Source organism: Anarrhichthys ocellatus, unplaced genomic scaffold, assembly GCF_004355925.1.
Source record: "Anarrhichthys ocellatus isolate YVR2014 unplaced genomic scaffold, GSC_Weel_1.0 scaffold41, whole genome shotgun sequence".
Taxonomy (NCBI): domain Eukaryota; kingdom Metazoa; phylum Chordata; class Actinopteri; order Perciformes; family Anarhichadidae; genus Anarrhichthys; species Anarrhichthys ocellatus.
Genome location: NW_022280071.1, coordinates 18,486 through 36,203, shown reverse-complemented (window position 1 = coordinate 36,203; position 17,718 = coordinate 18,486). Strand labels below are relative to the sequence as shown.

General features: G+C 42.8%; 1 protein-coding gene across 1 annotated transcript in view; it reads right to left on the bottom strand.

Annotated features, from left to right (window-relative positions):
* The window catches only part of wwp2 (WW domain containing E3 ubiquitin protein ligase 2), a gene marked incomplete at its 5' end in the record, with an annotated part of 49,864 nt that overhangs the window by 16,781 nt on the left and 15,365 nt on the right, over nt 1-17,718 (bottom strand). The window contains 2 exons of the mRNA XM_031868096.1: nt 70-151; nt 2,065-2,119. Coding sequence (XP_031723956.1) covers nt 70-151; nt 2,065-2,119 — 137 coding nt within the window. The remainder of the gene's footprint in view (nt 1-69; nt 152-2,064; nt 2,120-17,718) is intronic.

Sequence of the window (17,718 nt, the reverse complement as noted above, 5' to 3'; positions counted from 1 at the left end):
CACACACACACACACACACACACACACACACACACACACACACACACGTTAGCACTCAGAGAGTCTCACCCTTGTGTCCGAGGATCGTCCCACTGCGTCGTCCGCGTGTTGTGGTTGACGAAGTAGATTCTGCCATTGTCCTGACGCTTCTCTGTGGACACAAACAGAAAAACAACGGCACGCTGAAGAACAAGCGAGTTCGAAGTGGGAGTGTGATGAGATGAAGATATCACGATTTATCCTGGCCGAAATAATCCCGATAATGTCCCGATAGTCACCAAAATGGCACTAAAACAAAATGGAGTCACTTCACCTTATATTTTGTTAAGAAATTAATATTTGTATTGCGTCACACAGAGGACACAAATCTTTGTTTAGTGAAAAACAATCTTATATAAGGTACGTTTTTTTTCTTCTCTACTATGATGCCAACTAGACAGCTTTTTCAAGTGTTTCATATGACGATATTCACAATAATCCCGATAATTTACACGATCAAGTTATTGTGTTTATTTTTTAATTGTGATCTGTGATAAAAAAAACTAAATCGGAGAGGATTCTGAAAATTTCCACAACAGATACTCAGGAGATCAACAACTGGGTTCACTCTGTCAGTTGGGATGGAGAAGAAGAAAAAAAAAATCTCACCACCACGATAGAAAGTCTGCAAGTCTGTGTGATATTTCACCAAGGCTTGATTCAAATACCTCACCGGGGTAAACCCAAGTGTGTATGTGTGTGTGTGTGTGGATTTAAGGTGGCAGTGGGGGTGTCTGAAAGTCAGAGTGACCACGTTGTTGGGAGCAAATATTAAACATGGAGCCGAGGTTTTCAAAAAGAAATAGTTTAGATCAAAGAAGCTTAAAAACAGAATAACAATTTATCAAAGTGTGTGTGTGTGTGAGAAACGGGCCACTGGTCTCATGAGAGAGGAGCTGGTGGCCCATCCTCCTCCCTCCATCGCCCCCAACATCTTTTTCTCATTAACAGGAGTGTGTGGAGGGCCCAGAAACAGTAGTGCTCACATTGCAACTCTCACTCGCTTTTCTCCTCGACTCCCCCCACTCCCGCAACAGTACTATCCAATTTGACCACCCTGCCCCCCTTCTCTTCTAGTTTCTTTCATTCGCTGCTCTCTCTTGCGCTTCTATTCCATCTTTCCACTTTTTCTCCCATCTTTCTCTTTTTCAATCTTAAGCCTTTAGAAAAAAGAAAGAAAAAAAAAAAAAAGCGAGGGAAGTGACCGCAGATGAAAAAAATAAACAGCCAAAAAAACGAGCGCCCCAGAGAAGCGAATCAGAGCCAGCGATATAATTGAGGTTTTTCGTCTAAGAGGTAGTACCGCAACATGCTGAAAAGGCATCATGGGCAGAGAGTAAGCTTTTTTTTTTTTTTTTCTTCTTGGAGTGAACGTGATGGAAGTGGGTGAAAATGTCGGAGGGAGCTGCCAGCGGCGTTCCTGTATGAATGAACGTGTGATTCAATGCATTAATCATTAGAGAAAATATATGTCCGACAACGAGTCACAGTCAATAATATGGCCTCTGTAATTTGTGGATGAATTGTTATAACGTGAGCAAGAGAAAACTTAAAATCAGGAGCAGAGTCATCAATCAGTTAACAGCTGATCTGCTCACTGGGGACAACAAGGAAGAAGCTCAAGCAAATAGTCAAATACACAGAACCAGCATTGTTTCTGGTGCATCAAGGTTTAAAATCATCAAACATGTGCTCAGAGTTCTGTGGAGAAGAGAAAACACTGCAAACCTCGTCTGCAGAAATGCAAAGTGCAGTTTGAATAAGTTAAACTGACTAAATGGAGATTGCTTTGCTGTTGACTGCTGGCAAGATTTGTCAAAAAAAGCCCCCAAAAAAACTCAGCACAGACTTGAGAATCCATTCGCGACTGATCAGATATGCCTCCGACAACCAGACACCTCCGGCAGGTACAGAGGGGCTTTCAGAACCGAACTAGATTCGGAGAGAAGAGGTCTCGTAAACGGCTCAGCACCCCTCACTGAGAGGGACTTTGTCTGTGCGAGGAGAGTGTTTCGGCAAACTTACCCCATCCAGGAGGCAGCGAGCCCAGAGGGTCATTTTCCACCGGAGCTCCGGACGGCTGAGGGAGAAACGGAGAGAGACAAAACAACTCCGGTTAGGAACACCTTTTTCTGTCTCCGTCCTGTCCTCTTCCACGTCTTACTGTCTCTCTGTGTTTGTCCTCGCCGTACGTCACAATGTGAAATTCTTCAATCGGTCCACTCTCGTTTCGCACCGCATTAGGGATGAAGAGGAGGGAAAATGTTTTGTAAAAGAAAACAACCCCATGTTCAGATGAGTAAGAAAAAATAAGAAATTTTTAAAAAAAAGCAGCAAAACTCACTCAGTACGGTTGTCCCAAACTTGTACAATCAAGTTAACGCTCGACCTTGCTTACACATTACACCAGGCGTTCTACATGTGTGTAAGTCGGGCATGCTGTGTGTGTGTCGGTGTTGAGGGGTGGGGGGGTGGCTCCTCTCTGCTGCAGCGGTGAGGGGCAACTGAGGGAGCTGGCCGTCGGGCGGCTCGTATGCCTCCCAAAAAAAACGATACGCTCGGTAGGAGGATGAAACAACAATGCTGTTCCAATGAGCTCACTGGCTGGACGCAAGCCCCGCCCATCCCCCGGCTTCCCGCTCACCTCCTCGAATACACCCTGGCACCCCCACCGCCCCACCCCCCACTGCTCCACCCTGACGACGACCTCCTCCCCCTCCTCCCCCCACCCTCTGGCTCTCTTCTAGCACTGCTGTGAAAGTAGGCAGGGAGGTGCGATGTCTGAGGGAACTGAGGGGAACATTCATGCTTGTTCCAGACTGGACCCCCCTCCCGCCGCCACCTCCTCACTAGCCGCCCCAACCCACCCCAGGCCTGACAAAAGGCACCTTTATTCACCCTGGGCCTGGAAACCACTGTGGGGTTTACTCAGCCTGCACTCATATACACACACACACACACACACACACTGAAGAAAAAGTGTGTGTGTGTGTGTGTGTGTGTTAGTGTGCCATGGTGTGGAAAGTTTGTCTGTGGCAAACAGCGAGTCAATGTGTACATTCTCATGTTGGAATACACACAAAATCACATGAATATATTAGCTTGAGTGGAAAAGTAGCTGAAAAAGACGCTTGTTAGGAATTAGTGGCCGCCGAAGGGGAGTTTCATGCTAAAGATGTTTATCTGCTCTAGGTGTGTACTGCAAACAACTGCTAAACCGCCAACCAAATGTTATGCTGGTTAGCGTTGTAGCGGCACTGTAAATAAAACGGCAGGTCGTTCTATGAACCTCAAATTAACAGAATGATACAAAGAGTTCATATTGTATTTTATTATCATAACAGACCCTTTACAGCACTCCTACCTACCATAATCATAATAGTCAGCATGCTAGCAATTAGCATAAGCTAATTGAAAGGGGTATTGGCTACCACGACCAGTAATACAAAAACAAAGTAATGTGGACCAAACGGAGCAGTTCATGTGGTGCTTTTTATATTTTTATGATGGTGGAATTAGTTAGCTAGCTAGAGCGCTGCAGGAATGAGTCCTAAAACAAGGAAATGAGGCAGCTTTTTTTTTGCCCTTCCTGTTCCCGAAGTCAATGTTTTTTGTTAGTTTAATTTGTCAGTAAATACCCCTCTGGTGAATTTAGAAGCTTTTTTGTGTCTTAAAAATAGCGTTTTCTAACAAGTGGCTAAATAAGACGACTAAACGTCATCGCTAGAACACCAGTCCTCCTTTAGGTTAGTGGTGGTGACGTGATGTCATGTGACTGTCATGTAGTTTGTTTATAGCCTAACGTTAGCTTTTTACTTCCGACGATTGCATTTACGCTTCAGAAATATAAAAGTGGTGTTCATGTGTTCATTTTTTGCTGCAGAGATTATTTTCTGCCATAATCCTAAATCCAATGGAAGAATCCCATTGCACTCCCATTTGTAGAGCGAACAAGTGTGATGCCAACTTCCTGGTTGGCCTACAGAAATAAGGCATCCCTGCTGCACTCTATTTGGTGATCGTAAGAAGCAAAACAACCCTCAATATGTGCAAAAATAAATAAATTACACATTTAGAAAATCATTAAAAAATGTGGGAGAAAGTTAGTTTAGGTGGCTTCACCTTCGATTGAATGGCTGGTTTTGGGAGCACAGGTAGTGCTTGGTCGTCCTTTATTAGTTAGACTGAGGAGAAAAAACCTCAAAACCACCATTTTCCAAATGAAAGCTAGTGGATAAGTTTGTTCTTTTCACCGAGACATGTTGCGCCACAAAAGTGATGATTATTTCCCTGAGAAGCCATAAAGTAGAGTATTATGCACCAAACGTCAACGTCACTTTACGCAGCATTTCCCAAAAAGAAATGTGACTGTGCCCATTTAAAGGGGCCTTGTCATGGAAACTGTGAGGGAGTTGGGGATGGAAAGGCCGGAGCCTGCTGGAAGAGCGAGAGCGGGCACATAACAGGGTTAAAGGGTGTGTGTGTGTGTGTGTGTGTGTCGCTCCCATCGACAGCCAATCTATGCCCCACCCTTATGGGTTTTTCTGTGCCTAAAAAAGGTAAAAGGAGAATATAATGATATAAAGACATGATGACTTCATCCTGGCTCTAACCATTCAGCTCCTCGGCAGCTTCCAGACAGAGCGAGGCTGGAGGGGAGGAAAAGAAAGGGAGGTTGAGAATACAAGGGAGGGAGAAGGAAGAGAGAGGGAAAAAGCAGCATGTTGGCAGAAATGTGTGAAATAATGACTGGGTGTTATAGATGTGGAAGAATAAAAAGGCCATGAAGGCAGGTGAAAAAGGGGATTTGAGCGAGTCGCTTCTAACATGTTCGGAACAATTTTACTGCCGATGTGGCTTTAGAAGATACGCAAACATATTAGCAACACTTTTGTAAAAACTTTTTGTAACATTGATAGAGAAAGTGAATACCAGGCATCCAGTAAATTGCAAGGTCAGTGAGTTCATCAGCCATTCAAATGCTTCGAAAACATGGCAACTCGTCTGTGTTTCAGACTAATTTAGCCAAGCAGTTTTCATCTAACCGAGTTTGCTATGGTGTCTCTTATCTCATATTAAGTGACGCCTTCACCTGCCCAGTGTGCTTACAACAGTGTGTATAATAATAATAATAAATAATAATACATTTTATTTATATAGCGCTTTTCAGAGTACTCAAAGACACTTTACATTAAAATCATTATATATAAAAGCAATACACTAAAAACATAAAATACACAATATCGGTCACACTTTAAAAGCAATTTTGAACAGGTGGGTTTTGATTTGAGATTTGAATGTGGAAAGGTCAGTGCAGTCTCGGATATGTTTGGGGAGAGAGTTCCAGAGGGAGGGGGCAGATATGGAGAAGGCTCTGTCACCCCATGTCCGGTGCTTGGTCCTGAGTGGAAGAGACAGTAGGTTGGCATCAGAGGAGCGGAGCCGACGGGATGGAGTGTGGTGGTGAAGCAGGTCGGTGAGGTAGGAGGGGGCCTGATTATGGAGGGCTTTGTGAGTGAGGAGAAGGATTTTGTATTCAGTCCATTGTGGGACGGGGAGCCAGTGGAGGTTCTGGAGAACAGGGGTGATGTGGTCACGGGAGCGGGTGTGGGTGAGCAGGCGAGCAGCAGAGTTCTGAATGTACTGGAGTTTATTTAGGATTTTGGATGATGTGCCGTGAAGAATGCTGTTGCAGTAGTCAATTCTGGAGGCGATGAAGGCGTGGATCAGAGTTTCAGCAGCAGATGAGGAGAGTGATGGGCGGAGACGGGCTATGTTTTTTAAGTGGAAAAAGGCAGTTCTGGTGATTTGTTTGACGTGGTGTTCAAAGGAGAGGTTGCTGTCGAACATGACTCCAAAGTTGCGGATGTGTGGGGAGGGAGACAGAGTGGAGTTGTCAATGGTGAGGCAGAAGTTGTGACTGGTTTTGTTGAGGGATTTGGGACCGATGATAATCATGTCAGATTTATCACAGTTCAGTTTGAGGAAGTTGGTTTGCATCCATGATTTAATGTCAGTGAGGCAGCTGGTGAGAATGGAGTGAGTTGCAGTGGTAATGGCCTTTGTAGAGATGTAGAGCTGGACATCATCGGCGTAACAGTGAAGACCATGTTGACGGATGATGTTACCAAGAGGGAGCAAGTAGAGGATGAACAGAAGAGGACCAAGCACCAAACCCTGGGGGACGCCTTGAGACAGAGGAGCAGTGGAGGTGCAGTCGTTGATACTGATGAACTGTTGTCTGTTTGTGAGATATGATTTAATCCAGGAGAGAGCAGTTCCGGTGATGTTGAGGGAGGATTCGAGGCGGGAGAGAAGGATGTTATGGTTGATAGTGACAAAAGCTGCAGTGAGGTCGAGGAGGATGAGAATGTTGAGGTGACCAGCATCTGAGGAGAGGAGGAGGTCGTTGGTGACTTTGAGGAGGGCTGTTTCAGTGCTGTGCTGTGAGCGGAAACCGGATTGAAATGGCTCGAACAGATCGTTGGAGATGAGGTGGGCTTTGAGTTGTGTGGCGACAATGCGTTCCAGTATTTTTGACAGAAAGGGAAGGAAATTGCTCATGTTGTCAGGGTCAAGTCCAGGTTTTTTGAGGATGGGGGTGACAGCAGCCAGTTTAAGTGTGTCAGGGACTGAACCGGAGCTGAGGGAGGAGTTAATGATGACTGTGATGAGTGGTGAGATGGCTGGGAGACAGTCCTTGACCAGATTAGATGGTATGGGATCCAGGATGCAGGTGGAGCTTCTCATTCCAGTTGTGGAGTTAGGCAGCTCCAATGGGGAACTGAGAAAGGGGCTGAGGGGTGGAGGAGGGGAGGGCAGGTGGAGAGATGGAAAAGGCGGGGGAGGTGTTCAGGTTGCTGTAAATGGTGTCAATTTTTGTTTGGAAAAATGAAAGAAAAGAATTGCATTTGTTCACTGTGAAGGATGTGGAGGTGTTGTCCTTGGGTTTGAGAAGCTTGTTTATTGTGGAGAAGAGAGCCTTTGGTTTAGAGGAGCCAGACTGTATGAGGTGTGAGTAGTAGGTGGACCGGGCTGAGATGAGAGCATCTTTGTATTGTTGAAGGTAGTCGGAGAGGGCTTGGATATGGACTGTTAAACCGGTTTTCTTGCAGTCTTTCAAGCTGGCGCTTTCGGGATTTCATCTGGTGGAGTTCGGGAGTGTACCAGGGAGCCGAGTGTGTGAATGAGACAGTTTTGGTTTTCATGGGAGCCAGTTGATCAAGACAGGAGGAGAGTGTGCTATGTAGTAGTTTACAAGATCGGAGGGATTATCAGACAGCGGGGCAGGGGAGGCAGACATGGTACTGGCAAGAGAGGCTGAGAGAGTTGTGGGGGAGATAGATTTGAGGTTTCTGAAGGATATGTTGCGCTTAGCTTTTGGGATGGGGATAGGGATGTCAATGTCCATGGTGATAGCCAGGTGGTCAGAGATGTTGAGGTTGAGGCTGGAGAGTTGCGGTATTGTGAGACCAGTGGAGCAGACCAAATCCAGGATGTGACCTCTGCTGTGGGTGGGGAAGTTGATATGTTGTGTGAAGTTGCAGCATTGTAGTAGTTCCAGGAATTCTGTCATAGATTTACAGTCAGTGTTATCAATGTGGATGTTAAAATCACCTAGGAGGAGAACGGAAGGTGAGATGGCACATAGCTGAGTCACAAAATCTGAAAAGTCAGAGAGAAAGGAGGGATTTGGCTTGGGGGGACGGTAGATTACAGCAGTAACCAAAGGAGTGGGACCAGAGAATTTGAAGGCAAGGTGTTCAAAAGAATGAACAGGAATGGGAATGGTGGTTGTTTTAATGTCCTTCCTGTAAACAGCAGCAACACCACTTCCCCGCCCCTCAGGACGAGGTTTGTCATGTGAATCCTGTGGGAGTGGTCTGGTTCAGTGAGAAGTAGTCTAGGGGTTTATGCCATGTTTCAGTGAGGCAGAGGAAATCAAGGTTACTGTCTGTTATGAATTCATTCAGAATGAGGCTTTTGTTGTTGAGTGAGCGAGTGTTGAGGTGATGTTGCTTTGTGATGGGCTGTGAGGACTGAGGAAGGGGACGGAGATTGGACAGATTCACGTGTTGTTTGTTGTGGTGGTGACGTAACAAGGAAGTTCGGGTGCTTCAGGACCAGAGGGATGGGATGGAGTTGGTGAAGTTGTAAGTGAACATGCGGCCAGAACCTCTGTGTGAAGGATGGCCTCGGCGAAGTATTCCATGTTCTTTGAGAATGTCCATGCAGTCCGGACGCAGGTGGTTGTTGAAGTTGTGAAGATCTGACGTGGAGTACAGCGGCGGCATGGTCCGGTTGGAGAGCGCTAGCGATAAGCTAGCATTAGCTGGTGACCAAGAGCCGGCTATCCGTGAGAGGAGAAGCGATGTGCGTCCCAGGAGTACCAACGGGATGATCCACAGCATAACAGCGGCAAGACGCCAACAGTCCGGTGAGGAAGGAGTGGTGGCCTGGAGGGGCTACCAGCCTGTTAGCCGGACGATCCTGCCCGGAAAATGGAGGTCTGTTGCGGCTGTGGCTAGCGGAGAAGACCAACCCGAGCCTGCTAACCGCGCCGGGACGGAAAGATTCCGGCAGGGTAAACAGGTGTGCTCGTGCAAGCCGCTCGTGTTGGCAAGTTATGTGGCAGGCAGGGAGGGAAGACCGACAGCTCCAATAGCAGGACGACGATGTAGCGCTGTGGACCAGACCCGGGAGTCCTGGGGCTAGCACGGAGGTAATTTGACTGCGGTCAAGTCAGCAGACACTCAGATCTCCGTGGTCAACTCAGCAGACACTTCAATTGTAGTGCACCTATACGCTGAAACTTACGGTAAACGCAACCAAACGGCACAGATCGAGAGCGAGCGAAGAACTTTGCAAAGTTAGCGGAAAGATTAACGTGAGACAACTTCCGGTTTTCTACAGACGAACATCCGGTTTTCAGAATAAGATGCCAACAAAGTATACATATTGCATAATGAAATTAGATTAAATGAATTATATTCACATTAAGTATAAAACATGCTACCTGCATCTCCTGAGTTAAAGGGAAAATACACCTAAATTGTGCGTAAAGTGTCTTTATTCTTTGATTTGAGGGTTGCTGGAAGTTAATACCTGACTGACGGTCAATTAAGATATTTTACAAAGCAAAAACTCTGAACTGAATTTGTATCTTCAAATGGCACATTTTTTAAATGTTTAAGGTGCTATAAAAATGTTTTTCTCAATAATTCCACACAACGACTAATGCATATATGTTCAGGACAAAAATGGGTAATATCACAATATTTAAGGTGCTACAAAAATATTTTTCTCAATAATTCCAGACAATGACTGACATGTATGTGTTGGGGACATCGTTGACTCTACCCATACTGAATATTAGACATTTTTACTGTACCAATTAAGAGATATTTCAAATTAAAACTCATACATTTGAATTGAGAAAATATCTAATAAATGAATATTTGAAGTGTAATAAAAAGTATTTTCTCAATAAGTCCGGACAATGACTGATATACTGTACATGTGTTGAGGACGTCGTTGTCTCCACCCACACTGAAAATTTGACATTTTTACTGTCCCAATTAAGAGATATTTCAAAGTAAAACTCATACATTTGAATTGAGAAAATATCTAATAAATGGATATTTGAAGTGTAATAAAAAGTATTTTCTCAATAAGTCCAGACAATAACTGATATACATGTGTTGAGGACGTCGTTGACTCCACCCATACTGAAAATTAGACATTTTTACTGTACCAATTAAGAGATATTTCAAATTAAAACTCATACATTTGTACCCAGAAACAGGTACATTTCTGAATATTTGAGGTGCTATAAAAACTATTTTCTCAATAATTTCACACAATGACTGATGCATATAAGTTGAGGAAATCTCTGACTACACATATACAGAAAATTAAACATTTTTACTGTGGTAATTAAGAGATTTTTTAAAGTAAATGTCCTACATTTGTTCCAAGAAATATCCAATAACTGAATATTTGAAGTGTTTCCTCAATAATTCCAAACAATGGTTAATGTATACAGGTGCATCTCAATGAATTAGAATATCATCGAAAACTTAATTTATTTCAGTAATTCAATTCAAAAAGTAAAACTCATATATGATATAGATTCATTACACACAAGGTGATATATTTCGAGTGTTTATTTCATTTAATGTTGATGATTATGGCTTACACCTAATAAAAACCCCAAATTCTGTATCTCAGAAAATTTGAATATTACATAAGACCAATTTAAAAAAGGTTTTTTAATACAGAAATGTTGGCCTACTGAAAAGTATGTCTATGTACAGTTTAAAGTATGCACTCAATACTTGGTCGGGGCACCTTTTGCATGAATTACTGCATCAATGCGGCATGGCACGGAGGCGATGAGACTGTGGCCCTGCTGAGGTGTTATGGATGCCCAGGTTGCTTTGATAGGGGCCTTCAGCTCATCTGCATTGTTGGGTCTGATGTCTCTCATCTTCCTCTTGACAATACCCCATAGATTCTCTCTGGGGTTTAGGTCATTCAAGAATTTGGTTGAGAATCACAAGGAGTGAACTGCGGCTGGAGTCAGTGCTTCAAGAGCCACCACACACAGACGTATCCAGGACATGGGCTACAACTGTCGCATTCCTTGTGTCAAGCTACTCCTGAACCAGAGACGTAAGAAGTGTCTTACCTGGGCTAAGTTGCCTGAGCTAAGTTACCTGGACTAAGGAGAAAAAGGACTGGACTGTTGCTCAGTGGTCCAAAGTCCTCTTTTCAGATGAAAGTCAATTTTGCATTTAATTTGGAAATCAAGGTCCAGAGTCTGGAGGCAGAGTGGAGAGGCACACAATCCAAGTGTCTTGAGGTCCAGTGTGAAGTTTCCACAGTCAGTGATGATTTGGGGAGCCATGTCATCTGCTGGTGTTGGTCCACTGTGTTTTATCACTTCATGCTTCCCTCTGCTGACAAGCTTTATGGAGATGCTGATTTAATTTTCCAGCTGGACTTGGCACCTGCCCACACTGCCAAATGTACCAATACCTGGTTTAATGACCACGGTATCGCTGTGCTTGATTGGCCAGCAAACTCGCCTGTCCTAAACCCCAGAGAGAGTCTATGGGGTATTGTCAAGAGGAAGATGAGAGACATCAGACCCAACAATGCAGACGAGCTGAAGGCTGCTATCAAAGCAACCTGGGCTTCCATAACACCTCAGCAGTGCCACAGTCTCATCGCCTCCGTGCCACGCCGCATTGATGCAGTAATTCATGCAAAAGGAGCCTCGACCAAGTATTGAGTGCATACTGTATACTGTACATACTTTTCAGTAGGCCAACATTTCTGTATTAAAAATCCTTTTTTTTTCTTTTTTTTTTTTTTCTTTTTAAATCGGTCTTATGTAATATCTAATTTTCTGAGATACGGAATTTTGGGTTTTTATTAGCTGTAAGCCATAGCCTAACCATCAAAATTAAAAGAAATAAACACTCGAAATATATCACACTTTCGATGATATTCTAATTCATTGAGATGCACCTGTATACATCAATCATTGTTTGGAATTGTTGAGGGAATACTTTTTATAACACTTCAAATATTCAGAAATTACCTGTTCCTCGGTACAAATGTATGACATTTACTTTTAAATATCTCTTAATTGGTACAGTAAAATTGTTTAATTTTCAAAAAAAAAACTTCAGAAATTTGCCATTTGAAGATATAAATTCAGTTCAGAGTTTTTGCTTCGTAAAACATCTTAATTGACTGTCAGTCAGGTATTATTAATTCCCAGCAACCCTCAAATCAAAGAATAAATACACTTTACGCACAATTTAGGTGTATTTTCCCTTTAACTCACGAGATGATGGTATCATTTTTTATACTTATTGGAATATAATTCATTTAATCTCATTTCATTATGCAATATGTATACTTTGTTGGCATCTTATTTTGAAAACAGGATGTTCGTCTGTAGAAAACCGGAAGTTTTCACGTTAATCTTTCCGCTAACTTTGCAAAATCCTTCGCTCGCTCCCGTCCTGTGCCGTTTGGTTGCGTTTACCGTAAGTTTCAGCGTATAGGTGCACTACAATTGAAGTGTCTGCTGAGTTGACCACGGAGATCTGAGTGTCTGCTGACTTGACCGCAGTGTAATTTGGCAGATGGAGACGGTAGGTTGATCTGGTGTGGCTAATCCAGTGAAGATGTTTGAGTAGATTGGATGGTAGACGGCAATATCTAGCCGCAAACAAGCAGCTCAACTTTATCGTTCAGGTTTTTAGCGTTGGGATCCATTTAAACAGCAACATTTAACAAAATTTAACAATCAAGTACGGAGTGGCAGCCAAGAGTTTTGCCGAATCTAGAACAAAGTCGTTGTCTCTAAAACAGACGTCTGTAGGGAAGCGAGTAAACGCACCACCGCACGTGCAGAGTTGTCTGCTTCTGGTTCTGACTCTACCAGCAATATTTGAATATCACTAATGGAATAAATATAGAAAACATATGTATTTTGGGGTGTACTTCACTATTTTGTATATGTTAGAAAGTGTTTGCCACTGATGGCAACCAAAGGCCAAGAATTGGTTGCTAATTTCAAGTGAACCTTTTGAGTTCAAATCTTGTCACAAAGTTAGGACTTAAAGGACTTAAAGGCTTCTGTAAATGATCATTTATCTTAATATTCCTCAGGATCATTTACTCAAACATTGTAAAAGTCTGACAACTGCCTTTTCTTAAACAAATACCAGCTAATTTATCAATTTAACACATTAACGCTAAAAAAAAGTCAACATACTATAAAGCTGGACTGAAACACGCATGACGCATGTTGCTATGTTGATGGAATAAAATATATTCAAAAAAATGATTCTGTGTCTACTACAGAATTATTATTAGTAATTATTCTAGTAATACATGTAGCTAAAAAAAATGCAGTTTTCTCTCAATGTGCTACTGCAAACTTTCTCCTTGTGTGAGGGAGCTACGTAACATCTGGTTGTAAATTTTATTGCGGACGGCAGTGCCGTCTTCTATTACCGTGGCCTGTATTCTCTGCCCGCTCTCACCTGATTTTACCGTCCTGCTCTCGGCCACTAAAATGATTTCCGGTCTGCCTGATTCCATGTGAATACAGCATAAATCAGACGTCTCCAACTGTGAGCCGCACCTCTCCAGGGGAATACGAGAAGGGTTGAAGGGGACGCAGAGGGACAGACATGAGGCAAAGATGGTGGCCGAGGTGAAAGGGACAAGTTTGTGTTTCTATATTACGGTACTTTAAAACCCTTCAGTGCCTGATTTCCAAATTTACTTCATAATTTGTACTCTATTTCTTTTAGTCATAACATAATGCTAACAAAACCCACATCGATGCAGTTTAAACTCCTGTTCATTGTCCTTTCATGGGATAAACCACTTACAAACGCCCTTTATGGAAACGTGAGCACTGACGGGTTGTGTGTGTAAACATCAGTGAACGTGACATTGGGTCATGTATGAGCTTTCTGTCCAGCAGTGCGAGTGATAAAACACAGGGCTGATTCAGGTGCTGCTGTTAGGGGTCCTTGTTCCAGCAAGAATGGACAGAAAGTCAGAGAGGGGGTGGGGGGAGGGAGCGAAAGACTGTTGTGAGTGGTAAAAAGCAGAAAATATAAAATGGAAGAGGGAGACATTATCGAAATGAGCCGAGATGATAATGAAGATATCTCTGTGGGATGCAGAATATGGGGATTTTGAGAGGAAAATAGAGTGTGTGTGTTGGGGGGTTGGAGAGACGACAGACCGGGTTGGGTGGGCGGGGTTAAAGGAAAGCATAGAGGTCAAGGAAATGAAGACTGGTTTAGGTGAAAAAAAAAAAGAGCGAGGGGAGAAGCCGGAAAACGGCAGTTAATGACTCCGAGGCTGCTCTCTCTGGGGTTCCTAACGAGCTGCAATTACTCTGCGCGTACACACACACACACACACACACACACACACACACACACACACGCGCGCACACACATACACACACACACACACCACCCCCCGGAATCATTGCTGCATGACTTTCAGCAATGATTCCGTCCACATTAACAAAGTCACATGTCGCCACAGTTTCTTAATGAACCGAGAATGTTTTTACGTTCCTCAGTGGGTGGGCTTGGCTTTTGCCAGGGTGATTCAACTAGGTGGGGTCAGCTTGGTGTGGGAGGATCTCTTTGTGGGACGTCTCCGTGGTGCTGGATGACCCTGACCGGGCGTGTTTCCTCTGTGGCGGTGCGTCGCGACTTGCTCTCGATCGGCTTGGAAAGGCCCGGTCTTGAAATATGTTCCCCGTCTCGTTTGCCATGCTTTGTGGGTGTGCCTTTTTTTTGCCATGTCATCACCATTCATATCTATATAAATAATGTGTCCATAATTCAATTGCTTCCAAGAGCACAAAGTTCTTCATAGATCTAGCCTAAAAAAAAAAAACTAAAACAAAGGCTCGCTTTAATTTCAAGTCAACTGATGATTGGACTCATAAGCTTTCAGGGGGCAGCCCTTTGATATACATGTGTGTATATGTGTGTGTGTGCGTGCGGACACCCGTTACAGCGCCACAATCCATTTAAGAGGACGACTGGCCCCTTGACCCTTTTTGGTTGTCATGTGCTACAGAGAAGAAATGTGGCACTTGACCTCGACATTACAGCCCTGTACACCCACACCCACAGAGAAGAGGAGCACGTGCTCCAACAGTAGGGAACAACACACACATCAGCATCCACGTAACAAAACAATACAACCACACATCAACACAGAATATGAAACTGACATATCCTGATTTATGATGGAAAGAGAGAGGATGATGAATCAGCAAACTATTTTTGAGTAATTATTTTTGTATAGCGCGTCCACACAGTGAGAGCGTCAGTAGAACATGTGGCTGTGTTCACAGTTAAGCTATGAGCTCTTTTGTGTGTGCGTGTGTTTCCTTGTTCACACACACTGGGGCCATAAATAGTAGCTGCTATCAGCAGTGTGGGCATTCCAAGACAAAGCAGTGTACTATCAACACGGAGGGCAGACCTGCCTATTGGCTTTTCTCACACAAAGTGAGGGAGAGGAGGGACGGAGGGAGGAAGCACACCGAACCTGAACGTCTCTGTCCTCCTGTGTGATGTCAACTTGTTGATGACATGAAAACCTGAATTTATTCTGAACACGGCTAAGTACACTAAACGTAACCAGAGCTTTCATTTAACATCTCTTCCTAAGCAAACATTTAGATCCAGGAACTCCTCCCCAAAACAGGTGGAGCATCTGGAATAATAGCTAGACATTACAGGGTTTAATTCTGTACAAGTAACAGAACAATAAATTCAAAGAATGTTTAAAATGAGAAAAGCTATCATTCAAATGAAAACCGATCTAATAAAAAGAATAAGGAAAAATAACTACGGCTGGGTTATACCAACAAGGATGAATTTAATCTAAGATTCATTGTAATCCGAGTTTAGCAAAACTAGGTTTTAAACGAGTAAATCAAGAGCTCTGTTGCACAACTTAAAAAGAAAGACAGCAATCTTCCTTTTCAGCTCCAGAACAGTTTTGTTGCTGAATTTAAATCTTGAGAGAAATTCAGCAGCAGCACAATAAAACTGAAATGGTTGAGTCTGTCCCTTAACTTTTTTTCAAGGAACTTGATTATTTTTGCCCTATCCATCTCAAAAAGGCGGCCATTTTAAAAGTCAAACCTCCTCAAGTGTATTTAAAGTTAATACTGGATCACATATTAAATTGAAGTGCTGGTGCAACGGAATTAGATTCAATTTAGGATTAGAGTAAGAAGTAAACGTTTATAGAGTGGTTAACATTTAACTAAAAGTATCATAATACAGGGGTCACGATTCAATACATTTGCGAGGCTGTAAGCAAGGTTAGATATTGCATTTTTTTCAAAAATCTTATTCTAGAAAAACTGTCATGGTATAAAGAACAAACCAACATATGCATAAAATCTGAGTTTAAAAAAAAAAGGTACATTTTCGACAGGGCACATATCTTTGCAAATGAAATAAAGTACTGACTGAGTTTTTGGTTAGATGCCTAAAATAAGGCCCGTGTTTAGCGTTTTGTTTTAACGACATGAAATATGTCAGTAAATGCCCCTCTGGTGAATTTAGAAGCTTTTACGCGTCTTAAAAGAGGCAGTTGCAAACAAGTGTCTAAATGAGACGACTAAATGTCATCACTAGAACACAAGTCCTCCTTTAGCTCAGTGGAACGCATGAGACCATGGGGTTGTTCCTTTATAGCCAATGTTAGCTTTTTACTTCTGCGCTTCAAAAATCCTAAAAGTGGGGTTCATTTGTGAGGATTATCTTGCTGAACAACTGTAATGTGCGATGCTCTAACTTCCAGGTTGGCCTACAAAAATACATCATCCCTGCATCTACATCGCAATATGATTATGTATCCATATTTTGTTTGGCACTCCAAAAGTATTGAGGTTTGATACCCGGCCTTTTACATCTTACTCTTACTGATGCGTTCACATTCACCTTAATGTGAGCAGTACTTCCCCTGCTAAAGGGCAGCAGTAACAGAAGTCGATTTCAGTTTCAGTAATAACGTGGGTTTAATGTTGAACTTTTCACAAAAATAAGTTCCGTTTCTCCGCTAGCTTGCATGTTTAACGGCCAGGATATTGGAAGAGGGTTAAAGTTCAACTACTCTTACATCAATGATGTGAAGCCGTGTGAAGAGACCGAAGGAGATGAGACTGAATATTCTGGTTAAACTGAGTAATAAACCTTTGTTGGAAACTTCTACACTGACAACAGGAGCCACAGCCAGACGGAGATAAGTGAGAGTGTAAAAGGGGAAATCTTTGGGTGCGACATTGTCAATGAGTGGATAAAAAAAACTTGACGGGCAGATGATGGGAGGGTTAGACGGACGGCTGGAGAGAAATAGATGATTATTTCAAACATGAAACAAGAGAACCAAACATTCAGAATCACATGAAAACACAAAAACTGCTGAAATGAGATCTGTAGAAGACTTCCATAAAAAATGGAAACACTAGCACGCACAGTGCACAGGGGTGTTTTTATAGAAGCCTATAAGAGTTTTTTAAGGCTGCTTTTACTAATGGTCCATTGAGAAAGCTCTGTTGTTTTAGTCCCATAAGTCTTTACTGTCTGGCTGCAGTCTGACCTTGGCTGCTTCGCTGTCAGAGACCACTGGAAAAACACTATAAACAAGTCTCAAATAACATCTTGAATCCCCCCTATAGCCGACGTCTTCTAACCGTTAGCAAACGAGTGAAACGCACCGCGTTGCATACGCTGATCGTGTTCAGTCCCGAGGTGCATTGCGTGGTTGATATTAAAATCTTAAAGATTTGTTTATCAAGGTCCATATACATTTTTACAAATACATTTTCAGGACTTTGAGGCAAATTTTCATGACCGTACTTTCTCTGAAACACCCGTGTATACATGAAAACATAGGAATAAAAATATGTTGCCAGCCTGCGTTAGCTATTTTAAAGAATTGTTCTGCCTCCACCTATGCTCTGCCCACAAAAATCCATTATCATGTACTGACAGAAAAGAAGTCTCATTACTTTCATTAAAGCTGTACAAGTATTTAAGCATTTAGCTTAATGAGCACATGGGGTGGTTGATCAATTGCTGAGAGTGCATATTG